The sequence below is a fragment of the Aulostomus chinensis genome, chromosome 22 (assembly GCF_037954235.1).
Source record: "Aulostomus chinensis isolate RoL2024-O1b breed Wild chromosome 22, RoL_Achi_v1.0, whole genome shotgun sequence".
NCBI classification, from domain to species: domain Eukaryota; kingdom Metazoa; phylum Chordata; class Actinopteri; order Syngnathiformes; family Aulostomidae; genus Aulostomus; species Aulostomus chinensis.
In genome coordinates this window covers 855,560-882,740 of record NC_141341.1, presented here as the reverse complement: position 1 = coordinate 882,740, position 27,181 = coordinate 855,560, and the positions used below count along the sequence as shown (strand labels likewise).

Below are 27,181 nucleotides of genomic sequence, written 5' to 3'. Positions count from 1 at the left end.
TCCCCAACACGAGGAAGGTTCCAGCATCCGTCGTCGTCATCATCAGAGTTCAGTTCTCATGGTGTTGGTTTGTCCCTCTGTTGCAGGGTCCACCAGGAAGCAAGGGAGACAAAGGTGAACGGGTAAGTGGCTCTTACACAAACAGCAGAGGTGTGTGTGTGTGTGTGTGTGTGTGTGTGTGTGTGTGTGTGTGTGTGTTATTCAACCACTCACACCCTGGCCCCATGGACCAGCTCTGACTGGAGAACCCTAGGATGTCCCACACCAGCATGGAGATGTCCCTCCACGTGGTCCTGGGTTAACCCCGCCCCCTCCAGACCCCCTCAGCTGGCTGCTCTCAAAGAGCAGTGGCTTCATGATGTTCACGTCATGCTGGTTAACTCTGTCCCAGGAGCGCCGAGCTCGCTGGGCGCAGCTCGGCGCTCCTGGTATCACTTGGGCCGATGATGTAATGACGGTGCATGTTTGCTTGTGTGTTGTCAGGGTGACCTTCAGTCAACGGCATCAGTTCAGGCCATCGCCAGGCAGGTCTGCGAGCAGCTGATTCAGAGTGAGTCCACCAGTGTCCCACCATGTTCAGTGGGATGATGGGAGGATTCCTACTGGGAGTTCTGATTAAGAGGACATTTTTTGAAAAGATTCACCGTTCAAAGTAGGAGCTGGAAGCACCTGATCCACATAAACTGACGTAGCGAGTCTACAGTCATGTGACTGAGCAGCTGGTTCCGCCGCCGTCTGTCTGTCCTGGTGTCCAACATGTCCAACACCAGCTGGCACCACAGAACTATGACACCTGGTCCAACTGACTCCATCCTCCATCTTCACCTGGTGAACGTGGAACAATGAGCCCACCTGATGCCTCGCTGGGTTTCTTCTTCTTCTTCTTCTGCGCTGGCTGGTGCAGCCACTGTAACACTGACTGCATCGCCACCTTCTGGTGGACCGACACATACCTAACCTGGTTTACTCTCTACAAACTACTCGGTATAAACGACTGTAATTCACGTTCCCGCTTTTGCTGCATTTCACTCAGAATTGAATGGAAACGTCTGTTGTTCTGCCAGTTTGACTGAGGGTAAAACCACAGCTGGGCAGATGTGCGACTGCGTTTTGCTCTCGCGCTCATCTGCTTGCTGCCAGAAGTCTGGCACTTTTCTAACTTTCGACCCTCTGATTGTTTCCAGCTCCTCAGAACCACTGAGGTCCAGTGACGTGACATCAGAGAAAGATTTGTTACCTTGTTTGAGGTCGTAGCTCTGATCGTCCAGATCCGCTGTCCCAGCTGTGACAATCATCCCGTCTTGTGTCTTCAGGCCACATGGCTCGCTACAATTCCATTCTGAACCATGCACCCAGCCCACCGGTGTCCATCCGCACTGTGCCAGGACCCCCCGGAGAGCCTGGTCGAAACGGACCCCCAGGGCCCCAAGGAGAGCAAGGTCCCCCAGGACGGCCAGGATTCCCGGGACAGAACGGGCAGAACGGTCAGCCGGGAGAACGAGGTGAGATAAGACATAGTGACAGACAGTGGAGTGGCAAGGAGAAGCTGAATCTCCACAGTCTGACTGAAACTAATAAAAGGACCCTTCTCATGGCGTCTGTTAGCATCTTAGCATCTGTGGTTCATGGTTCTTGGACATATTGTTGTCCAGAGAAGCAGCCCTCATGTTTGAGGCTCAGTGTGTGTGTGTGTGTGTGTGTGTGTGTGTGTGTGTGTGTGTGTGTGTGTGTGTGTGTGTGTGTGTGTGTCCAGGTCAACCTGGAGAGAGGGGAGAGAAGGGCTCTGCAGGTGTGGGAGTTCAAGGCCCACGAGGACCCTCAGGAGCACCAGGTAATCACTCAGTCTGGTCTTGTGATTATTATAAAACTTTCTGGTCGATTCCCACCAAATCTGGTGGAGGGGCAGAGGTTGACTCACATGAGTGGTAGCACCACCTGGGGGCAACAGGAAATGACATGTTTCTTGTATATGCGCCGTCTCTCCAAGGCACTCCAGGACAGGGCAGACCTGGCAACCAAGGTACTTCAGGGCGACCTGGCAACCCTGGAGCTCCAGGTCGGCCAGGGGTCCCAGGACCAGTTGGCCCTGCAGGGCCTCCAGGGTACTGCGACCAGAACGCCTGTGTGGGCTACAATGTTGGAGGTACGTAGGATCCTGTAAATACAGACTAACTAACTGCTCGGTACATGTTGACGCACTTTAATCCACTCATTTGATCAAAATCCTTTTAATCTCAGTTCGTTCCTTTTTTAAAACGAGTCACTGAGATTTCTGAGGACATTTGCCAGACTCTCAGCACAGCCAATTAATCATCAGTAATACGAGACCCCTTCCTCCTCCAGCATGATTGATTGCTAAAACGTTAACAGTATCATCGATGCCCTGTTTAAGTGGTTTCCGCGGTTCTACCCATGATTCCACCACGATGGTTGTAGGACACCTTCTGTAACTGCATGTAACCTTTGTGATGCCGAGCGTCTCTTAAGAGTCACAGGGTGAAACGTTTAACTCTTCTTTTCATGGTGAAAAGTTGCCAGTGAGTTAAATAGGCTGCATGCTGTTGTCCTACGTTCAGTATTTGAGGGCAAAACTTTGAAATACACTCAGATGTTGTCTTACCAACCGTCTCTGAAAGGCGCGAGTTGGACTCTGAAGTTTTGCATCGTTTCCAATGTCTTGTTTGGATATTAGCTTTCAAGATCCAAACAAACGACACTACGAGTGCATCACTGATATGGAGGCCGACGTACGGATCACATGATCACATGTGTTGGTTTACAACATTTTCCCAGTTCAGTTGAAATGAATTCACTTTGTGCAGTCGAGCAGTGATACAAGTACAGGAAGCAGTTGGTTCACTCTTGCCTTTATTCATTGTTCATAAAAGACAGACACACAGTTCACATCCAACAGAAAGTCAAATACGCGCTCGTTAGGACAAGACGAGCTCTGCACTTCCTTTTTTCCCTGTTTTTGTCATTTTAAATCAGATTTATTTTTGTGATGTATTTTTTTAAAGGGACGATGTGCAGTAACCAACATTCACTCTTTCACAGTTGTAGCCCAGTAACATTTAGTCGTGAGTCGTCAGCACACATGGCGCGATCACACAGAACTAGGATCGTCCATGTGGAAGTCAGCAGCTGAGACAGAGATCAGACGTGTAAATATCCGTGGTAACGCTCCACCCTGCCTGAGCGGGTGTTGAGAGTTGGGTGAAGCGACTTGCAAGACTCTCAGCCTCCCGTAGTCGCAGGCTGAATCTGCATGATCAGCTGATTTCTGCATCTTAACGTGTTTGAAAGCCTTGAGTCTTGCACGTGTGGGTTTAACATGTGGGAAGATGCCCCACGGAAGGTTTCCTCCGACGCAAACGACTCTCATGCACGCGCTGCTGGTACATGATGACTCAGCCAGTTTACTCACTCTGTGGAGAGAGAAAAGCCTCCTGGGAAATTGTGTTTGAGTTCCTCCACTTGTCGCGCGTCCCAGATGCGTCACATGAACACACCTGCCACTCTCACCAGCTGAGAAGGAATCTGGAAAGGCTGTGAGTGGATTAATTGCACCAGCGGTCTGAGGAAACCCGACGTGTGTCATCTTCACAGTCAAATGCATGACTCTGTTAACCCTTGATGTCTGTTGAGGTTAAAGGTCACACAGCAGCTTGCATGGCGCTGTGCAGCTTGCGGGGTTTTAATGTGTGTAGCGTCTGCATGTGTGTGTCTGTCAATCATCAGCTGGGTTTAGAACCTTCCCGCACTGTCCACAAAGACACGTGGCTGCCTCTGCTGATCAGCCGTGGCACCACCACATCCTCACCACGCAGGGTCAGAGACGCGTAAAAAAACAACAGGAATGGAATTAAAGCGAGTCACCCAGATGACATCATCAGCGTGCTTTATTCATTTGTAAAAATGTCCGACTCGCTCCCTCCCAGGACACTAAATTGACTCTTCTTTTTTTTTCTAAAAATATACACAAATAATATACTAACAAATACATGAATACAAATACAAATTCATAAACTTCAGTCTTGATCAACGCCTATAAATATTTTCATTCGTTTAACGTTTTGTTTGTTTACATAATTTCGCATGTTCTTTTTAATGAGAGGAGCACAAGAATATAGTTATTACAAATACTGACTTTCTCAGGAAGTCTCCATGTTTCTTGAAAGGTTAAAGATCTGTAACCCTTCAGTGGTTAGACGCCATTTTCCTGCCGGGGTCATGTGTTGGCAGACGTTTGGGCTGCAGGAGAAACCAGGAGTCACAGAAGACAAGAAATTCAAATCTTTTTCTTAGTGGTGTCACACATGCGCGTGTGCACGTGACAATGCTGGTTACCGTGGGGACCAACTCACTGTTACGTCATGAAATTCACAACAGGCCACAAACACACGGCTGCAGTGACAGCGTCCTCCACCTGCTTCTGCAGAAGCAGCGTGCGCCCCTCAGCCTCCGAGGTTCCGTCGCAGTGGCGAGTTCCTCTTCAACAACTTCCTCCCACAGAAAACTTTGCTTCAAAGCCTAAATGAATGGGAGCCGCTGCTCATCCTTCCTTCTAAATTCACTTTAAGTGTTGTCAGTCTGTAACCATGGTAACGCTTGTCCCTCTGTGTCTCCCCTCCCCTTGTCCTACTAACCCAATCAAACCCCAACAACCTGATTCAAAATGTTGTTTCCTGTGGTGTCGGGGGCGGCCATGTTTGTTTTGGGCTCTCACTGACTGTCTGACTGGCGTCATGGCGTTCTGGCGTGCTGGCTGATCTGCTGCTGGCTGCCTGGTTGGCTGGTTGGCAACACAGAGGGGGAGGATGTCACTGATGGCGGCGCTGTCCCTGCAGTCCAACTGCCATCCAACATCTTCCAGAACTATGGTGAGGCTGAGGAGGACGACCCTTACCGCTACTACCAGCCCAACTACCCGGCGCCGCGGCCTGTGGAGCCTGATGACCCCGCGCTCGACAACATCGAGCTGAGGTCCCCTGGCATCCACCGCAGTTCTCGGAGCGTGACGGCCCAGGAGGAGGAGGAGGAGCGAGTCGGGCAGAAGAGGAGGCTAACGAGAGGAGCGAAGATGCTGCTAACTGAGAGGGAGTGATGGCGGTTTGTGATTGGGCGTTGAGCCATTACGGACTTATCAACAAGTGCCTGATGTAGAGCAATGATATGGACACTGTCGAGACGACGGGCGGGGAGTCGGGCGGGACTTCTTTACTCACCTATGCTACTCAATTAAAGTCACAAAAACAGAGTTTTAAGGAAATGTTGTTTTCAATGTTTTTTCTCAGCTCGTCAACCAAGTTTAAATTTTAGTGTTTTCTTTGGTTCTACGGAGGCCCGGAGGTGACCACGGAGAGAGGGGACAACAGACATCTTTTGGCCTCAAGACGCACCTTGTTCCCTCAGTTTAAAACGTTCATGGCCACAAGATCTATCATGTTGCCACAAGTTAAATGAGGGGAACAAGTTAACTCGTAGCCCCAAAATTGTCTTGTTTTCTCTCTCCAGCTACTTGAAGACTGCGTGTGTCTGTCATCAGTCACGTCTACCTGTATCCACCTGTAACTAGTCATAACTAGCTGTGTTTACCTGGATGGTGAAGTGTCTCCTGATACTCAGCAGTCAACTAGCACAACAACCAACACACTAAAAGGTTTCCAGTGGATTAAAAGCTCATCTGGCTTGGTAAGAGTGTCATCTGCCAGCATGTTGCTCTTGCTTTGCTTGGCTCCCAGGTGTGCAGACCAGGTCAAGCAGGACCAAAAGGTGGGCGGAGCTTTACATTCGGGCTGTAAAGTGATGACAAAGCTTTGAGCTAATGTGACGGTAGGGTTCCCTGCTAGCTGGGATGTAGCTACGTTAACTAGCTACAACGCTAGTAGGTGAGCTAATGTGACCGGGGGGGTTCCCTGCTAGCTGGGATGTAGCTACGTTAACTAGCTACAACGCTAGTAGGTGAGCTAATGTGACCGGGGGGGTTCCCTGCTAGCTGGGATGTAGCTACGTTAACTAGCTACAACGCTAGTAGGTGAGCTAATGTGACCGGGGGGGTTCCCTGCTAGCTGGGATGTAGCTACGTTAACTAGCTACAACGCTAGTAGGTGAGCTAATGTGACCGGGGGGGTTCCCTGCTAGCTGGGATGTAGCTACGTTAACTAGCTACAACGCTAGTAGGTGAGCTAATGTGACCGGGGGGGTTCCCTGCTAGCTGGGATGTAGCTACAATGATGAACGTGTCACCATCGTCATATTTCTTATTCGCTATGACAAATTAGATCACCCCAAGACAAATTTTTATCTTCTTTTCTACGATGCTAAATTAGGAAGTCACACTCCTGCGCTCCTCCTATTCCCAGCCTAACGCCCCTCAGCCTCTACCTCCAACGATTGATAAAACTTTATCGTCCACCAGAGGGGAACGTGGTCTTCGCTCCACGAACCTACTAAGATATACAGTTTCTGCCGCCGTGCTTCTGGTCGCCAGTAAGTTCTACAACTTTGATCATCACGTTTCTCTTTCCTCCATTGTTTCTTTTAAGGCTCCAAAACTCTGCTCGCAGGAGGTTTCCAGCAGTTCAACTGAATTTGATGTAAAAATGTGCATGCTTCTTTCTTTTCAGTTGGTGTGATGGACCACAGAAACATTCTCTTATTACTTAGAAAAAGATTTTGTTTTGTTTTTTTCTGTGACTGGAGGTTTTGTTACAGTATTAAACTCAGTTACTCAGTATTTAAGAAGGTTGATGGAAAAAGAAAAAAGCTGTAAAAACAAGATAACAACTTATGTAAGAGAGCTTTTTCTGTTTCTTTGTAAATGTGTTGTAGATTTTGGATGTTGGAACTGACAGAAGCTGTCAGGATGCTGATTGACAGCTGACAGCAAGTTAAACCCAGATTAGGAGAGAAGATTGATGCTTTGTTCTAGCTTTGATGGATCAGCCTCCATTTATATCCGTGTGATCCAGCCGGTCGAAGCGCCTCCTGTTTGATCCAGGACTCTGTTGGTCCCGGTTTCTGCTTTGTCACATTTTACACACAAACATGACGTCTGAGAACGTGAACATTTGTGTCCGTTTGAAGATGAGAAGTGTTCCATTATGTTTTGGTATTTGTCTCTCATGTGTTTCTCTGCCGGAGACGTTTGGGAGCAGTTGTGCCTCATTTATTCACTCCTGTTTGTTTGTTGCTCAGTTTTACTTCAGAAACATTCAGCAACGCGTCGCCGAGGCCTTCAGGTCTGTGAGGGCTAAAAACAGGCCGCCGTGTTTTCTGTTGTCCACACCTCTGACCAGATGTTTGAAAAACACAAATTATGGAAGTAATTTATTTTTTACTTGGTATTGAATTTCTCAGAACAATAAAAACGAAGTACAATCGTTGACTGAGTTGAGTTGTTACTGAATGTGTCGCCGGTGTGGTGCAGAGACGCTAACAAGTCCGCGTCAACTCCCACGTGCGGTCAAAGGCTTCTTCATGCACTTCTGAAGGAGATTTTTTTCCCTCTGCGTGAAGATATCAGACATTCCTTCAGTGCACCCAGGACAGGGAAATGCACTTCTCATTGTTTCCAGGAGGAGTCGGCTATTTAGCTCCAAGCTCATGCAGGCTGCCGGCTAATACCAGCTAAACTGAGACAAAACCTGCCGGTTCAGCCGAACCAGGAGCCAGCGGAGCCACGGGTGCTCGATTCTGACACATTGAGATGTATTTGAACTTCCAGTGTTTCCATTTGGGTCTTTTATTGGTTTTGAATATAAAACCTATTGAGAGAACCTGGACATCAACACACACTCACACTCTTGAGGTTGTAAGAGTCAGAAATATTCGGCGTGTCAGAAAGATGAATGAATTTACAGAAGCCGTCCCCTCCATCATCGAGCTCCCCTCAGATGAGGCTGATTACCGTCAGACTCTTTGTTCCATCTGAGATTAAATCACTGCTGAGTACAAAGGGAGACGCGGTGCCGTCGCCGCTCACCAAGCAGCTCTAGGAGAACCGTCTGTGACCATGTGCTGCCCTCATGTGGTCAGACCAGGATCTGCCTCCCTCAGAGGAATCACTCCTCTTCCTGTGGGCATTCAACAGATTAACATTATTATAGTTATTAACAAATGAGACACAAAATAGAACCGAAAGCTTTATTAGTGGGGACTTTGATGCCATTTTGCTTCTTTGCAGTCTGCCAGCGGTTTATTGAGTTTCAGTGTTAGAATAAGTCATGGAATATCCTCAGAGAATTAAAAAACCCAAACCTCCAGCTGAGGGGACGCATCGTGTGATTGGCTGAAGAGGAGGGACACTTCTGATTGGCTACCTGTGCTACCTGCTGCATGCTTGGTTGGACATTGCATCTGTCGACCGTTTCGTTTATGTCTGGATTCTTTTACGTTCATGTAGGACCAGAAATAATTTGGTGTATTTGAGGGTCTTCCTCATGACTGCAATCATGAACCCTCCTGTGGGTGTCAAGTATTTGTTAGACCGACTCAGGAACGTAGAACCTTTGCTGGTTTTAGGACTTGTTTCCCGCACCGTACGGGACAAGTCCAGTTCAGAGATAGGTTCTATGCTGATGCTGGACTTGTGTGTGTGTGTGAGAGAGAGAGAGAGAGGGAGAGGGAGAGGGAGAGATCCCAGACGCCCCTGGTGGATATCACCTCTCCTCTGAATCAGAACCAACACAGAGCAGCCCCCCCCCCCCATCAGCTCACGCAAACATCCGCCTGGAAACAACAGAGGGCGATTAACCTGGTGATGAATCTGATAACCCCCCCCTCTCACACACACACACACACACGCACACCGAATCACTGTGCTGAGTCGCTGATGTTTGTCGTTAACACTGCAGCAGATGAAGGCTGCCTGTGTGTGTGTGTTTTAATAATTAATCCTGGCTTCATTTGTATGTAAATGTGTCCAGACACGCTGCTCTTGTCCTCCTACTCGTGATGAATAAAGCATCAAACCTTCAGAGTGAGACAGGTGACTTACTAACGAGCACCAGTGACGAAGCAGGTGACTCAACACAACTGCAGCAGAGGAAGAGGAAGCTCTTCATCAGTGCTTCCTGTGGTATCTCACTGGTCACCTGCTGTCCATACACATTTCAGGTTTTAATCTTCTGAAATTGACAAAATGTAACGGAACCTTCCTGAAGATCTCACTTTGATCTTGGGGGATTTTTGACATCTCAAATGTTTGTGTCATTAGAAAGTCAGACATTAAAGGGACAAATCAAAGTCAAGCCTCTGACTTTGATCTCAGTGATTCAGTCTGCCATCTTTGACCTCTGACTGCTTTGATCAGCGGCATCAAAGCCATCCATCCTTCCCTCTCCTCTCTTTGCTATCTCAGTTTGTGGACTTCATCTCTAATCCCAATCTGTCGTCTCCCAGTTCTTCGTCTCTGAAGTGCTCTTATCTTTGTCTCTCCCAGAATCTGTGGTCTACAGGGGTCGGGCACCAGCAGGGTCGGGCACCAAGGACTTTGTCCCACTTCAGTTCCATCGGTTCTGTTTGCTGTTCAGGTCCCCAGTGGTGCTGAGGGACAGAGAACCTGGTCAAGTCTCCCGTGTCCTGTTTTCACTGCCGTACGTGACCTTCGTCGTTTTGTCACCTGGTGAATTTAGGAAGAGGAGAGAGCAGGAGTGCCTTGTCAGGTCTGATGCCTCCCCCAAGCTGCTGTTCTCAAGGTCTCCTTGCTTGAGTCCATCAATGATGCATGATAATATTTGTTCATTCCTCGTGCGAAGGCCACGTCAGGGGATGAACCCGGCGCAGTGGCGTTTCAGCAGGGCGGCTCCACGCTTCTCTGTCTGCAGGAGCCGTGACACCGGTGGCTGTTGATTACTACTTTAAAGACTATTTCAAGCCTTGAGTGGTTCGTTTTTTAACTTTTGTTGCTAAGCAATGTTGGCCAAAACTCTGCTTATTGGCTAGAGCCGGCACTTTTGCCTGGCAACATTACCTGATTGTGTACTCCTGAGACTCTGGCGAGAGATTCCAGGTGCAGACGAGCCTCCTGCAGACGTCTCGGCTGCGGCGTCGATCGAATGCTTTTGGTTGTTTTGGGTTTATGCAGTTTAACTAATGAGCAGTTTCTGGGGAGACGAGCAAAGCTCCTGCAGCTGTTTGGTTAAAAAACCTGCGACAAGAAATATTGGGATTTGGTGGATGATTAAAAAAAAACAAGGTGTTGAGACACGAGCAGAAGGAGATGCGTTCGCATTTGACCTCATGGACCGAAGCTCAACTCGCCATCGCTGTGAACACGGTCGCAGGCTGCTGGTGATGTCATCTGGGGGTGTGCTCTGCTGTTGGAGGGGAAATGAAATCACGTTTCTGTTGCTCTTTGGGGCGTCTGGTTGAGTGACAGCAGGCTGCCACGCCCACTGGAGCCTCTGCGTACAACACTCACATCTGGAGATTTGATTCTCCTTTCTGCCTCATTTCTGTTTGTGTCCGTTATATTTTGCCGAGGTATTTTTGGTGGGCTGTGACATCACGGTGCCGTGTGCCGGGCGGCACCGACTTGGTTCTGATCCGTTTGATTGCTCCTTTGCTACATTCTGTACTTGAGACAAGGGATTGTTGCTTCCACACTTTGAATAATTTGTGGCCACAAAATATAACTCATCCCCTCCAATGAATCCAGTTGTGGGGACGAGATAGATCTTGTTGTCATCATTTATCAAACAAGTGCTGAGGGGCGGCGCCATGGCGCCACGTGGCATCACAAACCTTGCTTCACTGTCTCAGACCACCATCTTAGCCACCATCAGACCCCAGAACCTCAAACTCGGCTCTGAACTTCCTGGTTGTCCTGACCGATGGAGGTGACTGACAGCTACTGTCGTCACAGCTGACGACACGTAAACGCCTCTCCTACTCTTCCAGCTGTGGCGGCTTGGATCGGGGAGCAGCTGCCGCCACCGCGGCGAAATCTAGAAGAAATCTTCGTTACTGTGTGTTTTGAAAAAAGAAAATCAACTGTGACGCTATCATTGCTAGCATCAGCATTAGCAGTCGAACCACATCGCAGCAACAGCGGTGAAGCCAGACAGAAACTCCTCCTGGTTCTGTCCTGTAGCTTAGAGATGCAGCGCGTCAGGAACCCTCCATCGAGCAGGACGGAGGCCTCGCCGTCACTTCGAGTCCTCATGTTCTGGCAGGAGAGACGGTGAAAGAGAGCAAATGTTTCAGTTGATGTTGGACTTTCCTCTACACAAAGTCAGCGATGCATGATGGGTCACCTTATAAGGCCCTCCCTGCACAGGTGCACTCCAGCAGCAGACGGGCCTGGATTGAACACACCTGAGCTCAGCTGGCAGCACATGAACGGTGCAACTCCAAACGATGAGGAGCCGCGTCTACGAATCAGCGCTTGAAGTACAATCACACGCTGCAGCAGCAGGAAGTGTGAGGCAAACCGTCCAACCCTCCACTGATGCAGCAAATATATCTGAAGATGGGAAATCTGTCAATCACAGGGTTCAAAGGTCACAGAGATCCACTGCGGTCCCACCAGGACCTCCAGGTGCAGCTCCCGCATTCGCCTGTAGGCGTCGCTGTCCGCCATCTTTTGGCAGCTGCTGTTGCGTCTCATCAGCTCCAACAAGCACGTTGATCAAAAATACATGAGATGGAGACGGTGCTCACGAGGAAACTTAACCTCCGCCGAGGGAACTTAACCCCGCCCCCCCCCCACACAAACACACACGCGCGCGCACAAACGCCCCCCCCCACCCAGATTCCTCATGTGATTTCACCTCAGACCGGTGGTTTGTGTGTGTGTGTGTGTGTGTGTGTTTGGGGGGGGGGATCTAACAGGTGCTCAGAGCTCACGTTTAGTTTTGCATTGGGTTTTTTAATTGATATTTTCATCATTAACAGGCGGGAAAGATTCATGGTGGGGGGTAGTGTGTGTGTGTGTGTGTGTGTGTGTGTGTGTGTGTGTGTGTGTGTGTGTGTGTGTGTGTGTGTGTGTGTGTGTGTGTGGGTTAAACCAAAAGAAAACCCTGGTCAGGAGCGTCGCGGGCTGATGAAACTGTAAAAGTCACACAAGCTGAGAGAAAGTGAGCGTAAACTCGGCGGCGAGCGCGGAGAGGCCGGTGGCGGTGAATCCCGCAGCGGCAGCAGGGGGACGCGGCTGCTGCGACACGCCTGCCCACCGCAGCCCGACCTCCCCTGCCGGCGTCCGCCAGCGACGTGATCCAACTTTTCTGTACATTTTCACGTCACCTGGACGCCAAACATAAATTTGGCATCCTATGCAAATATATGCTGACGTAAAAGATCATGTGGTTTTTGTCGTCGATCCCCCCTATGAGCAACGAGGAGGCTTTTTTTCCTCCTCGACTGTTGTCTTTAGGTTAGCTATGCTACAGTCTTTACTGTCCCCAGCGCTAGCTATATGCGCCCCGCACCGCGCCACTCGGGAGATCCGGGAATAACCAACTTCCAGGCGTCTGCACCCGCACCCGGACACCGCACTCAGGTAGGACGCGGGGGAAACTTCTCATGTTTTTACTCCTGGAGGGGATTTTTCACCAAAGTCATCGCAAAAGTGAAGTTATTAAAGCAGCAACAGCAGCAGATTAGCGGAGTCTCCGGCCAGGCAGCAGCCGCCGCCGCTAGCGACCGCCCGCCGCAGCCTCTCCCGGGGAGCCGACCTCGGCAGCCCGGCTCGGGTGAGAGATACCTGGCTGTCAGGCAACTTTACCGGACACCGCGCGGCTCGTGTTGGACAGTAGTTGCTGAGAATGTCACCTGCTTCTTTCCGGTTGTTTGTTTGTTTATCTTTATTAGGGTAGCCAACTTTTGCTGCCCCCCCCCCCACCTCCACCCCACCGGTGAAAGTGCACATAATAAATTTATTAGCCAGCGGAGCTAGCCGTTAGCCAGTTAGCCCTGCTAATGAGGAGAAGCTAAGTTGTTAGCTTCCCCCGCACTAACACGGCAACACGAGACGTGTCTCCCGGTGCTTATGCCGGGAGAAGGTGTTTGCTCCGACCGGTTCTCCCCCCGAGGTGGAGCCGGCGTACTGTCGTGACAGGGTGGCGGCGGAGCGAGTGTCGGTAGTGTCGGTGGAAGTGTTGCTGGTGCCCGCTGTTGGTGAGGTTCAAACGGGGCTAGCTAGCAGACAGCAGTCTGGCTGGCTGGGTCATCTGAGGTGAGCCGCCGTCAGCGGGCTCCATAGGAACGGGACGGGCTGGCGGCTAACGGCGGCTCGGAGCGTAGTTGGGTCACAGAACCGGACCGGTTCTATATATTTTCTCTAGATCTGCATTTAACCGAGCTGTCCTACACCGTTAGAGTCGCTTTCACGGCTGTTTGGTGTGGAAACAGCCGCGGTGGCGCGTCTCCCGCACGGCGGCGGGCGCTGCTGCCGCTGCTAGCCGAGAGACTCCCGCAGAACCAAACTCAGCTTGTTGGTTTCTGACTGTAATTGTTTCCACGAGCAGAAATAAGTGAGTAAATGAGTGAATGTTACATAAATCACGTGAATCATGAAAGGTTCGGGGGTCGGACGGAGCTCGGCGGTGGTTGACTTCTGGGCTCTGGGTCGGACGGGTTCGGCAGAGCGACCTGACTGCCAGACTTGCGTGGAAGTTATTTTCATTCAGATTTGTACAAAATGTACTTTTACCAATTCATAAATTATTTTGGGGGAGAGGGAGGGAGAGATTGTGCTGGGGGAGAAAACAGTTTTCTCTCTTGTAACGGGAGATTCGGCCCGTTCAGGGGAAGTTTCTCCTCCTGTGTGATTCCCAAAGTTCGCCCGGTTCGTTCTCAGAATGTCCCCTGACCTCATTTTCTACCCAAATCTTGTTACGTAAAATCATGAATAATTAGGTGAGCCTGGTCCGGCGTGTGCAGCCTAGCAGGGGGAGCAAGCAGCTGACCTCAGACCAGCTCCGGGCCTCTGCCGGCAGGTGAACAGGTGAGGGTTCGGGCCTCAGGTGAACAGGTGAGGGTTCGGGCCTCAGGTGAACAGGTGTGCTCCCCCGTCCCTGAATGAGTCCCAGCTGTCAGAGGAGAGGCTCCTACTTGGCTCCCTGCACCGCTGGCTCTTGTTGAAAGTGTGTCAGATTTTTAATATTTTCTCACTGTCGCAGGTTCTGGTTCATAATCACATTTCCTCTCCCATTGACCGACTTTTTTGTCTCATATTTTGCAGCTATTGTATCGCCGCCGTGTCAGGGTTTTTAATCCTATGATATGGATGCAGGGATCAGTCAGTCACGCTGCCAGTCCCCGAATCACAGCACGCTGGCTCCCTGGCTGCTATTTATTTGTCACACACACACACACACACACACACACTCCAGCACCACACATTTCTTGTGTGCCTTTTCTTTCTCCCCTGAAGGAGCCTTCTACACACACACACACACACACTTTTCCTCCTCTTGCTCTGACATGCAGCTATTTCTTTGACACACATTTTACCACTTCCTAAGAGGTGCAGCTGTGATTTGCTGCTTGCAGTTGCCACCTGACCTGGCACCCCAACACACACACACACACACACACACTGCAGCCGTAGTGGCTTTTGTTTCATCATTCAGACTGTTCACATCATTGGTTTTTATTGCCAAAAATTGCTACTCAGTGCGTGTTTTTTTAAATTTTATTATTTGTGGTGATTGAAATGGACCCATCCTGGGTCGCTCTCGGTGGTGTTCAGTCTTGAGGGTTTATGGCAGATATACGAGCCGGAACAAGCACTCCTCCACACACACACACTCTCACACACTCACACAGCGACAGCTTACAGCACATTTTGTTGCTCCATCAAACTGCTGTTTATTTCACACATGCTCTCACACACATGCAGAACGCATGCATGACAGCTGCATCTTACACACACAAATTCAGACTTTTTTCCCACATCCACTCTTCCTTTGCTTTTATTTCACTTTGACACACACACACACATTCTTGGTGCTATTGGTGTTCTATGAAATAGTCAGAGAGGCTGTGTGTGGGTGTGTGTTTGGGAAAGCGAGTACAAGCGTGCCAGGTTGTGCATGAGTGAGTGAAGCAGTGTGTGTGTGTGTGGTGAGTCACTGGAGAGCATGGGGTGGTCAGAAACTGTGTGTGTATCATAGCAGCAACACACACACACACACACACACACTCTATTGGATCTGGATGGCTGCTGTTGGATCAGACCCACTTTCCACGTCGACTGGAAGCGTTTAAGGCGACGCCAGATATCTGTTCAGTATCCAGTCAGGGATCCCATCTGAGTCATGAGCAGGATCTCATTCTGTGTGTTCGATCAGCCTGAATGATTATTGGTTCCTGATTGACAGCTGACGGTGAGGCTCAGGTGAGTGAGGTGTTGGTCCTCCTCCACCTGCCCCAGGAGCGTCTGTGTGGTCATTCTACAGCCCCTCTGGAGTCCCAAACCCCGGTCCACATTAGCTCCTGTCCTGCTGGTCCAGTTGTGTCCAGTGACCCTCGTGTCCTGGGGGGCTCTGGCCAGGCTTCGGATCCTCAGCTGGGATGTGGGTAAATCATTTAGTCGTGTGGCCTGGAAAACTTTCCGGATGTGTTTGGACCAGTTGGATCGAACTGTGACGGTTTCCTCTGGGGGTGGAGCAACGTTACACGCCATATATCCTCAGCTTTACCACCCTAACGGTACAGAGGGGCGTGGCCTACAGTGGAGTCTGTGATGCAGTATTCCCCTCTCCACTTTTTAACAGCTTTTCCTCCACAGGGGCTCATTTAGGGACCTCTGCAGGGATTCATGGACTGGCTGATGACAAATTGGAGGTCATCCTCTGCGTCAGCTGCAACCATCTTGATGAGAACAGCTTTTCTTGAGTCCGGCAGGAACGTAGCTGCTCATGTTAGCTGAACGTGGCTACGTGCAGGCAGCCAAGAGCTGCTGTGAGAAATATTTAGAATTGCTTGAACATTTTTGGCTGAAGGAGAGCGATTTATTCATTTATTTTAAGGGTATTGAAAACTGGCAGAAACCAGCAGATTCAGTTCACAAATATCGACATCAGCCTCTTGGAAAACCTGCGTGGGTCAAAGCAGGAAGATGATTTATGTCAGAATGACACGTTTTGAGCAGTGAAACAAACAGTTACAGTAAATACAATGACAGCAGAAGTAAAACGCAGGACCAATGCAAATGAGTTATTTCTGCTGGTAAGATGAGAGCAGCTCAGTTCTGGTTGCATGCTTGTCAACTATGAGCTCAGTAAAGTAATTAATATTTATGTAACATGCAAATAAAACTGGAGGACTCCTGGCATCGGCAGGGAAGGAGGCGCAGGAGGACCGGCCTCCTGCGCCTCCCTGCACACGGTCTGGCGTCCTTCTGGACTCCTAATGCTTCCCTGCTGTAACCAGAAACGTTGCTGAACCATCCCTTTGAGCCTGGAGTCTCAGGGAGGAGATCAGCACGCTCCTCTAGTTTGCTCCGGAGGAGCGCCGACAGCCCGCTCGCCGTGGTTCTGCTCCTCCATGTCTGCCAAAGCCGTAATGGCGTCGATTCTGACATGTGATGAGCGTCATGGTCGTGAACGCCAGAGAACCTGGTCTGAATTTACCTTCAGTGATTATTCTGGACCCAATCATGAAGTTAGTCTGTAATGTTCAAATACGGTTGGTTTCCTTCAGCGCTGCGTTGACTCATCAACACCAGCGATGAGTTCATCGAAGCTGAAGACTTCTTTTGTGGCTCGACTTAAATTAGCAGTGATTAACGTGGTGTTGATTCCTGCTTGTCAGACAGTAGATGTTGATGAACGGTGCCAGACGGTTCACGCTGAAGCCGAGTGAGACTCTTCTGGAGGAAATGATACACCGTGCTGTAGGAGATCCGGGATGAGACCTTGTTTAACCACACCTGAGGTGCTCCCGCACTGCCGGTCCTTCACCTGAAGCTCGTTACCTGCTATTATTTGGAATTGCTTCATTGCTGTTGTTGACGTGGCAGCGACGGTGCCAGGAGGCTGGCTGGCTCCTCACCAGATCGGCAGCATTCTTTGGCTTCATCCAGATTCTGCCCAGGAGAGGGCGTCCCTCCTGCTCAGCTATGACGCCGGTCAACAACCTGATACTGTGAGCACGAGTGATTCATCTCTGTGCGCATGGTCGCTGCACTTTGTTGCTTCCATGACTAAGTTGAAGCGCCATTTCCTTCGTCAAGCAGAAGTCATGTGGAGCGCCGGCCCCCCGCCCCCTGTTGCGGCGCTGGAGCCAGGTCATGAACAGGACAGTCTCATCTGAACGTTATCAGCAACTTAAACAGCAACTTCTTCCACATTTTTTCCCTCAACTGCATTTTTTTGTTTTACCCCCAAAAAACCTTCTAAATATTCATATTTGAATCTGGTGATGGTTTGATGTTGCTGTGATGGACTTGATCGGGTCCTGTTAATGGGTTCTGGTCCATCAGCTCTCAGCTGGTTTGGTGCTGCGGTGTTGGGTTTGCCCTCGCGCAGCACCATGAGTCCTGGCGCACCGGCGGTTGCTGATGTCACTGCAGCATCAGAGCTGGAGTTCTTCTGCGGATCCTCCAGGCTGCTGGAGGGGGAGTGATGAGGCTGTCAGCATCCTTCTGACACAAGTTGACCAGCGTGGCGTTCTTGCTCACGGGCTGCCTGGAAGGCGCCAGTCTTCCCCTGCTGACGCTGTCTTTGCATCAGATTTGTTCATGAATGGAGGACGGAGAGCTCATTTCTCATCAGCGGCTGCCGCACGCGTCTCTCCATTACTCAGCACGAGTGACCAGCAGCGGCAGGCTCACCAGACTAAAACACCTTCAATTAGGACCCCCCCCGCTAAAACCTAACAACCCTGCATGGGAAGGGGCATCCTTCCTGTCTGGATTGTTAATTTGAACCTTGTTCAAAATCCTAATTTGTCCAGAACGCTCGCTGAGCACGGCTCTGGTTTTCATCAGCGTCCTCATTGATATTCATATGTTTCCTGGCAGTCACACCTGGGGGCCGCCCTGAGACCCCGCCGCCATCTCACGATGAACTCTACCAGGAGTGTTCGCTGCCTTGCTCAAGGGTCTCAGCAGAGGCGTCTGTTCCCAGCCGGTTGGCAGTCAAAGCCAGCAAGTTTCCAGGCGAGAGGTTGTTCCTTGGGAAGCTGCTCGGCTCATTTTCCATCTTTGTGTCTGTTTGTGTTCGACAGAAACTCGGCTGCCGTCTGCTGCCGTGAACAGGTTAGCAGAGCGGCACATCAACCAGTGGAGTCCGACCCTCCAGGGGAGGGTCCGGTCCGGTCCGGTCCGGTCCGGTGGCCAGCACAAGCAGACAGAACGATTCATGTATTTGTTTAATATTGGGTTTCTATATCATGTTTGCTTCTCCAATATTTGCTTGGTCAGTCGATGTTTATTCATCCATTTGCGTGATTGGGCTCAATGAGGGGCTTCTATCTGGAGATGTTTTGGTTCAGCAGCCTTTGCCAGCATCAAACTCCAGAAATCTGATCCAGCAATTTGAAAGTATTTTTTTTGCCAGCAGTCTGGTAAAAGTCTTGGTTCTTGTTTTTGCCAATTCTTCAGTAATTTAGGGAAGAAAGACAAAACACAAGGCTGTGAGTGAGTAACAAGACTAGAAATTAGGATTGGAGGTGTGTGTGTGTGTGTGTGTGTGTGTGTGTGTGTGTGTGTGTACAATTATTTAATAAATACTAAATATTAAAGGTCTGTTATATTAGATAGAACTTCCAGGTGAAACTCTCCCCAAAAGTTTTTATTTTTCTTTTTTCCTGGATGTTGGTGAAAAATGTCAGATAGCAACAAAGCGCAATGACATTCAACCAGCAGATGGCGCTGTTCGGGCGCGTGCCAGCGGTCAGAGGCAAACCACATGGACCTGCTGTACTTGAAGGGTTAAAACGCAGATTCTTCTGATTCATGACAGGTTTTTTTAATTCCTGAGAAGTGAGGCTGGTGGTGGTCACGGTTTGGAAAGCAGGACAGAATCACGCTGCCAGTTTGTTTGTTTTTTGTTTTTTTAGATGTTAAGGCGGCAAGCGTTGTTGCTTGGGCGGCCGCCTAAACTGCATAATGATAGGAATACTGGTACGACCCCTGGGTTAGCAGCTGAGAGGCACACTACCGTCTCTGGGCCCCTGAATTCTGGCGGCGCTGTCCCACCTCTGTACCCACTCCAGACCTGTGCCACCTCTGTACCCACTCCAGACCTGTGCCACCTCTGTACCCACTCCAGACCTGTGCCACCTCTGTACCCACTCCAGACCTGTGCCACCTCTGTACCCACTCCAGACCTGTGCCACCTCTGTACCCACTCCAGACCTGTCCCACCTCTGTACCCACTCCAGACCTGTGCCACCTCTGTACCCACTCCAGACCTGTGCCACCTCTGTACCCACTCCAGACCTGTCCCACCTCTGTACCCACTCCAGACCTGTGCCACCTCTGTACCCACTCCAGACCTGTGCCACCTCTGTACCCACTCCAGACCTGTCCCACCTCTGTACCCACTCCAGACCTGTCCCACCTCTGTACCCACTCCAGACCTGGTGAGCTGGTTAGGACACAGTTGCTTTGCAGGCGTGTGACGCTTGTTGTGCGACGACCTCCATCGATGGCTTGCTGGTTCAGCTCAAACCTGGTGACTGTGGGCCGGTTCGAAGAGAACCGAGGTTGACACTATCAATTCTAGAACTCACACCAGTCATTAGAGAAGCCTTTAGTTCAGTGCTTCTCAGTCACCCCCCCCCCCCCCCCCCACCACCACCGTAGTCATGGGGAAGCCCAGCGCTACATTCACTTCCTTGTGTTTCCTCGTCTGAGCCTTCGGGAGACTGTCGTTTGTCTCATGACCTCCGTCTCCCTCCACCTGTCTTTCCATGCCTGGCCAATATTCCTCCATGTGTCTAGTAAGGCAAAAAAAAAAGCGTGTTCACGCGCCCCCCCCAGCATCGCCCCACTGTTTCAGAAGGACTGCTTTAGGTTGAAGCTTTTAAATTTGATTAATGGTGAGAATTCAGACCAGTTATTTCAGTGACCGATGGCTACTAAACCCAGACCTTTACCAGGGTTAGGCTGGGGTCAGGGGTTCGGCTCATGGGTTAGGTGGGTCGCTGCTGCTGCTCATGAATAAATGAATAATAAATCATAAATCCATCGCTCCCATTTCCTCTGCTGCTTTGATCAGTGACGGCGCTGGTTGTGTCTCGGCTGCCAGGTCCGAGTGGGCCGACTGGCGCTTGATATGTTGTGACTCCCGGCAAGTCTCGGCTTAAGATGGTGGAAATTAGAAACCTGGCGATGATAGTAATCTTAATAAGAACAGCTAATCTCATGAGAGGGTGGTCCCAGCAGGAGACGGAGATTAAACCCCACTCTTGCTTTAATCTGAAGCCAGACGCACAATCTGCATAAACACACTTTTAGGGTCTGCAACAAGAGCGGTTCTGTTATAATTACATTATGATTACATGTCATTAGTCAGTAACACCACTAGATTGAATTACATCATACATGTTGAGCAGCAGCGAGTGCTGGCTCCGCCCCTCCACCTCTGCATAAAGAGATTCAATCTGTGATGAGTAGAATCGTCTCAGGACACTTTGGTTCTGAGCTCAGGCCCGTGACTCAACCAAGCTCATCACCTCTGACCCAGAAGCACGCCAATAACAGAGCACCGCCCCCTCAGGCTGGAGAGACTACGCAGCGCTTAGTTTAGATCAGGGTTAGTTTAGGTGAGGCTAGCTTTAGACTGGGTTAGAGTAGGTCAGGGTCAGAGTTCCAGTCAGATGCTCTTGCTCGTGAGGGGAGCTTCGGTCCGGGTTCAGGACCTGCTTGCTGGATAGAAAGTGTGAACACACTCACTCGGGAGCTGATACGTGTTCCTGAGTGGGACTCCATCTTTCCTCTGTGTCCAAGTCATTCTTTCAAGTGTTGATTGCAGCAGTCATTGTCATCCTCGCCATCCTTGCCGCCGTGGTAACTGAAGGACTCAACGGGTCATTTCCTGAGCACTGCTGCTAGCGAGGCTCCATCCCTCTGAGCCTGCTGAACATGATACTCCCCCCTGGACACCGCTGCGTCTCAGATAATTGTGTGTGTGCGTGGTGGTGGTGGTGGTGGTGGGGGGGCGTCTTCCTTCACCAAAGACAATGAAAACCAACTCTACCCTTCCACTACCGATCAACCAGATCCGACCTGATTTTCCGGACCAGGACCAGAGAGCTCAAGTGTGCAGAACCAGAACCATCCTGATATTTCAGACACCTTCGTGAGAGTTTCCTTCCTTCCTGTGAAACATGTTGGCTCCGTGGCGTCGCCGCCTTCTTCTGATGCTTTTATTGCAGCAAAGACAGTTTCTGTGGTTGAATGTCCGTCAGCTTCAGGACGTACTGCTTAGATGAAGGGACGATGGCAGCAGCGTGTCTTCGGTGTCGGCCGCTCTTGAAATATCTTGGCATCAGTTTGTCGTATTGAGCCGGTTTCTTCATCTTTGCTCCTCATCTGTCGTTTATGACGAGGAAGCGACGCAGTGAATGTGCGTTCATGTTTCAGTAATACTTCTCTGGCAGTGTTGCCAGTTTCCCTCGTCCTCAGAATGTTGGTTTTGTGGTCAGAGCTTCAGCATTTATTGCAGGTGTGTCAATGTCACATCCTAGGAGGAAGTAACGTGGCGAGCTGCTCCGCCCCCGGCGGGTTATACAGCTGCACCACTGAGGAGGGAAATCTCCTTTCAGTTGGATTTGTGAGAGTAAATGTTGATGTGTAGTATTGTGAACGTTTGTGTAGGAGGACGTCTGTGCAGCACCACAACATGGAGCTCAGAACCATAGCTTGACCCACAACGAGCCTGAATGAAAGTTGCTTCTTCCTGCCATCGGGGAGGTGTAGAGGGACGGACTGTGGTTGCGTTGGAGTAACCGTGCTGCTCTCCTGGAGTAGTTTTGTCCAGAGATGACGAGTAATGGCCGCTGCAGTGTGGATGCAGCGTTTCAGCTTCAGTAGCACGTTTGTGTTGCTGCTTGACAGCAGCCGTGTTCAAAGGAAGGAGATCTGAAATTCCAGGCATTCAAATCATACAAAATTCATCCTTGAGCTTTTGTCAGAATTATCAAATTCAACTTAAATGGAGGGAAACTTGTTTTCAGGATGAAATCTGCCTCAACAGCCTAACAATGCTGTGGTCTGCTGCGGCTGAAACAGCCTCCCTTGTCACCTCGTGCTGCACATCTAAGAGAGCAACCTGGAGCTGAGTCTGCTGCTCCACCAGGGCCCGGAACGTCGCGCCCCCTCCCTGTGGAGCCGTACTCTGGCACTAAGTACGCAGGTCAGTGTACTGCAGGTATTTGTCATAGTGACCTCGTTCTCTGCAGAGCCACTGTGGACAAAATCTGAACTGATGGTGTGTGTGTGTGTGTGTGTGTGTGTGTGTGTGTGTGTGTGTGTGTGTGGAGGCTTTAACACACTAGACACACACCATCAGTTAGTTCAGTCAAAGTAGGAGGATGTTCTGGAGGTGTTTCTGTTAGAAATGTCTTGTAACCCTACAAGCTGAGAGTAAATGGCTCCTGAGGACTTCCCGTGTCGGGCTCAGCTGCTCCCGTCAGGATGATGCGGAGCGTTAGCGGCTACGTGCAGCGGCTACGTGCAGCGGCTGTGCTTTGTTTTTCCAGCGGCTCTGCATCATTAGCGTGTGTATATTCAGTGGAAAGGTTCCAGGAAAGATGGGACAGGATGCAAAATGTAAACTTGGAAAGAAAACCAGTCCAACACAAACACAATGGTATTTTCTGCTTTGACTGTCTGTTGTGTCTGAGGCAGCGTCCAGACAGCGGCGAGGGACGCAGGTTTAGATGTCTGCAAAGAGCAGCCTCTCTGGGTAGTTTGATACTTGACTTTTTAATGTGGTAGAAGCTGTTTTGGCGAAGCGTAGATGAGGCGTAAACCATGGGGACTATTTTTAGGCGCCGTCCTGCTCTCTGCCCGACTCATCACCATTACAGGAAATGAACGTCTGTCTTCTTGCTCCGGTCACGGCAACGCAGGGTTCCCCGGCTCACCACCCAGCTTTCTGTGACTTGCCAGATTAACTACATGTTTTTGTCAAGACCAGTTCTGCCCTCCGATTGGTTTGTTGTCTGCCAAATGGTGCTGCCACATCGCCATGTCTGTCAGCTGGACCATGAAAGCTGTCACCATCAAGCATGAGTAAGATTCTTCCTGAAATCGCACCTGGAGGAGGATCAGGTGGACGGACCGTCATGGCGTCCTTGCTGTTGATGTGACGTGTCATTCAGGTTCTGCAAGCTAATGATGATGAAACTAGTCACATGACTCTGGAGCCACCCATGAAAACCACCCCCCTCAGTGAGTGGAGACGAATGTAAGGCAGCACAAGAAACTGCCTGGAGGTCTGTTCAGGTCGCGCGTGACCCCCCCCCCCCCCCACACACACACACACACACACACACACACAGCACCTCCTCCTCAAAGCTGAATTCTTCCCACTTTAATCTGAAGTGGATCAGCAAGTGAATCAGCTCAGTCGCTCCTGAACTCATCTGCTCAACAGCTACCTGCCCCCCCCCCTCTGGTTCTCAGCATTGGCAGTTCTTGTTTCACTTGAATGTTCCATCCTGGTATTTCAGCAGGTTTATTTCCCAGCTGGTGAATCTGGAGAGAAACCGTTTGACCAATGGACTCTGCTGCTCCTCCAGGAATGCAGTTCTACCTGACCCCGGTCCAGGTAGTCCCGTAGCCCTGGTGGGGGCTCGGCATCACCCCTGGATGGAGGGAACGGATACCACAGTGTTTATCAAGCCTGTTGGATCCATGTGCATTAATATGAACATGTCGTTGTAAAACATGCATCATGTTGTCAGCCTCATCAGCACCCAGGAAACAAACCTGGATGAGTACACAGTTGAAGTCTTTGGTTAGGGTTCATCGTTGACCTGTCGGCCTTCACAACCAGCTAGGAAATAGCAGATAGCTGAGGAAAAAAGTTCCAATCTATTTTACTGATTTGTGACAAAGTAGGTAGAAGTTGGATGTTTTGGCCATGAGGGTGAAACTGTTGGTGGGAACCTGACCCCTGAGCTCTGGTTGTAGTGTTTCTGCTGGTGAAGAGGATGCGAGGAGATGCAGGTGAGCCGGAGGTGCGTGATCGTCAGACACAGCTGGGCTGAATGTGAGTGGACATGCTGGTCTGGGCCGCTGTGACGCTGGAGTCGTGAGAACCTCCGTGACTCGGATCCACGTCGGCGTTCTTGGTGGAGTTGCTGCTTCATTTCTTAGAAGTGCTCTTGACTCCCACTCGGCTCCTCTGACGTCTCACCTGCATCAGAGACTTTCTGTGGTTTATGAAAACAAAATTTCAGCTTTTTTTATTTTTTCCTTCGATGATTTAGCAACCTGAGATTTGAGGGTGACTGAAAGGTTGAGGAACCACGTCCTCACGGTTCCATCACCACCGGCTAGCTACCATTTCCATGAAGTTGCCATGTTCGTGCCACTGCTGCCCCCCGCCTGAGTTTCCCACAGTTCCTGCTTCACCTATTGAACTCAGCCACCAGCCGAGGAGCGGAGCAAGGGGAACGGCAGGAATGTGGCTTCCAGTCTCAGCCAAAAACACAAAACAAGGAAGGCAGACCTCAAATGCCCCGCCTCCGGGGAGCCGAAGCCATGTTTTCATTGGCTGGCTGCTGTAGGCTGACCACAGATCCTGCATCCTCATTGGCTGCTGTCCCATCTTGGCTCCCTGCTGCTGTCTGGCCTATCAGAATGCTCCCATGCTGTTCGAGCATTTGAGTGTGTGTGTGTGTGTGTGTGTGTGTGTGAGAGGGAGTGTAACATCCCTCTGATTCCTAGCGACAGCATCGTCTTGCCCTCACCAACAACACGAGGATAATTACTCTCCAGCTCAGGACATTGTTCCGTATTAGCTCTCGTTAGCTTCTGTTCTGAAGCTGCCGCAGAGACACGAGTGGCGCGGTGTAATTGCCGCCATAAAAAAGCAGCATAAAATATATGAGGCAGGAAATATGGTTACGGCAAAGCTTTCTGTTCCACAGCACAGTGCGGCGTGAAAACCAGGCCAATTGTACAGCTATAGGCCAAGTTTGCACCAAGCTATTAATAGAAGCCTCTTCATCCTACAGGGGGGAGCGATAAAGAAAAGTCAGGTCAGTCGGCTGTGTCATCTGGGACGTGGCTGCTTTTTAATGCCACGATGCAGAGATACTTAGAACCGAATTCACCAGCTTGACTCTGACTGGAGAGCAAAGGTTAAAGGGTTTGAGGCAGAATAGAGTTTTCTGTCTTCCATGAATATTTGTGCTGGCAGGCGGGCTGGATTAGAGCAGGGATGTAAATAAGAGCTTGAGCTGGAAAAGGGTTTTGTTTTAGCTTGAAAACAGCAATTACAGACAGGCAATTTGTGCGTTCAGGGTTCTCCGGGGATGCAGTGGGACAAAAATCCAGCCCACATACCAGCCCATGATCGCCTGTTTTCTTTTTCAGGAATACAAGCGTGTAAAGCGCTCCGTTAACACCCAATATTAACACGCTTGCCTCCCGCCCCTGAGCGTACTCCGACTGCCAGACGTTTCCAAATAAAACAGATTCTCTCATAGTATTTAACTGTCTTTTACAGAAATAAGTGAGCAAATGTTCTGTGTGGTGATGTTGCTGTTGCCGTTGGCATTGATGTGACGGTGGAAAAGAGGGCGGGGCTTCACAAGTCCACCGTGACTCCAGACGCGTTTTAATCAGAGCAGTTTGCATATTTTTGTTCTTGTTGGTATCTGTCGGTGGTGCGTTTGTGCTTGGTAGCTGATGAGCTGAAGATCTGACATTGTTTGTCGCCTTGTCTGGTTGGTGTGTCGCTACGCTACGTTGCACTCATGTTAATCAGATGTTCCCTATCCGACTGTATCGCTGCGGTTCCAGAGAACATGTGCTTAGTGAATCACTCCTCAGGTCAGGTGGCGGGAGAAGCCCTCCTCCTTGGTATAAACTCACAGATTTGACCTCTGACCGGATGCACTCTGTGTGAGGTCGCAGTGCCTTCAGGCTCCACACCCTCTGCTGGTGTCAAACGCAAACGAGAGAGAAATGATGCAGCAGCCAAATCTGTCTGCTTGCTTCCACTCTGCAGCTGGTGACCAGCCAGGAGTTTGTCATCCAGAAATACCAAAGATGCTGAATGTGGGATGCCGAGTCAAAGGTACCCGAGTCACTAGAGTCCGCTTGTGCTCTTGGCCTCCTGGTTTGTGGTGGTGGATTCTGTTGGTGAGCTCTGCGCCGGCTGCTTTCCATCAATCCTGACTTGACGTTGTCATATTTATACTCTTGTAATTATTATATTTGTATATTTTCACGGCTCCTTGCTGGTTAGACATGGGCCGGCGTCTCTTCAGGTTGCCTGTTGGTTTGGCCCTTTCTCCTGAACACTATGTCTCAGGAAGTTCTTCAGATTTGGCACAAATGTCCCCTGGGACACAAGCCTGACGTGAAAATATTTGTCAAAGTTTGAGTTGTTGCCATAGCGACAGCAGTATCACAAAACATTTGGCATCAGTGAGTCTAGATCTGATCCGGTACCAAGTCTTTAATGTCTGAATTTGCTGCTTTGCTAGAAAGTACAGACCTTCCAGCAGCAAAGAAGAAGAAGCGACTAGCGTTAGCTGCTCTGCTAGCTGACTCCCCTGCGGTGGCTGCGTCTTCTTCGCTGCTCTGTGATTGATGGCTGCCAGCAGCAACAGGACCTGTTAGCGAGCCACCGAGTTCACATGAGAGAATCCCAACAGCAGAACAGCGACTTGTTCAGTGGCCCAGATTCTAGTTTGGGGGGGCGCCACCATCCTGTGGAGGTTCCATGCCGGCACGGTGACTTCAATGAGGTGAACGAAGTGCAGCAACAAATGTTGGAAGCCTCTTTGAAGCGACGCGATGAATCCCACGAGGAGCCCAGTGAAGACGCTGCTGCTGTCCTCCACCGAGGACAGGGTGGAGGAGGATTCGTGGAGTCGCTGCACAAAGTTTTGCTGGCAGGAACGTCCTTTATTCCTGGGTGCCTTCAGTTCTGTGGTCATCCATCGTCAGTACAGGCTCAGTAGTTTACAGCTCTTGAAGATTAGATCAGAATATGTTAGGATTTTAAATGCGCTGGTATCAGATTGGTAGCTGTTA

The 27,181-nt window shown here is 50.2% G+C and overlaps 2 protein-coding genes across 12 annotated transcripts in view; both read left to right on the top strand.

The window, feature by feature from the left end:
* The window catches only part of col14a1b (collagen, type XIV, alpha 1b), a 95,732-nt gene extending 88,342 nt beyond the window's left edge, over positions 1-7,390 (top strand). For 3 of the 8 annotated variants that reach the window (XM_086194297.1, XM_086194293.1, XM_086194298.1), the window contains 6 exons: positions 87-122; positions 484-550; positions 1,314-1,502; positions 1,754-1,831; positions 1,988-2,143; positions 4,812-7,390. In XM_086194297.1, the coding sequence (XP_086050423.1) occupies positions 87-122; positions 484-550; positions 1,314-1,502; positions 1,754-1,831; positions 1,988-2,143; positions 4,812-5,107 (822 nt within the window). In that variant the 3' untranslated portion in view covers positions 5,108-7,390. The other 5 variants (XR_015111373.1, XR_015111372.1, XM_086194294.1 and 2 more) reach the window with 5 other exon arrangements.
* A 4,645-nt stretch (positions 7,391-12,035) lies between these two features.
* Positions 12,036-27,181, top strand: part of LOC147240198 (zinc fingers and homeoboxes protein 2-like) — a 90,189-nt gene continuing 75,043 nt past the window's right edge. For 3 of the 4 annotated variants that reach the window (XM_086192832.1, XM_086192830.1, XM_086192831.1), the window contains exon 1: positions 12,038-12,505. The gene's annotated coding sequence lies outside the window, so the exon portion shown is untranslated. Of the gene's footprint in view, positions 12,506-27,181 lie in introns of all 4 variants that reach the window. The other variant, XM_086192833.1, reaches the window with a different exon arrangement.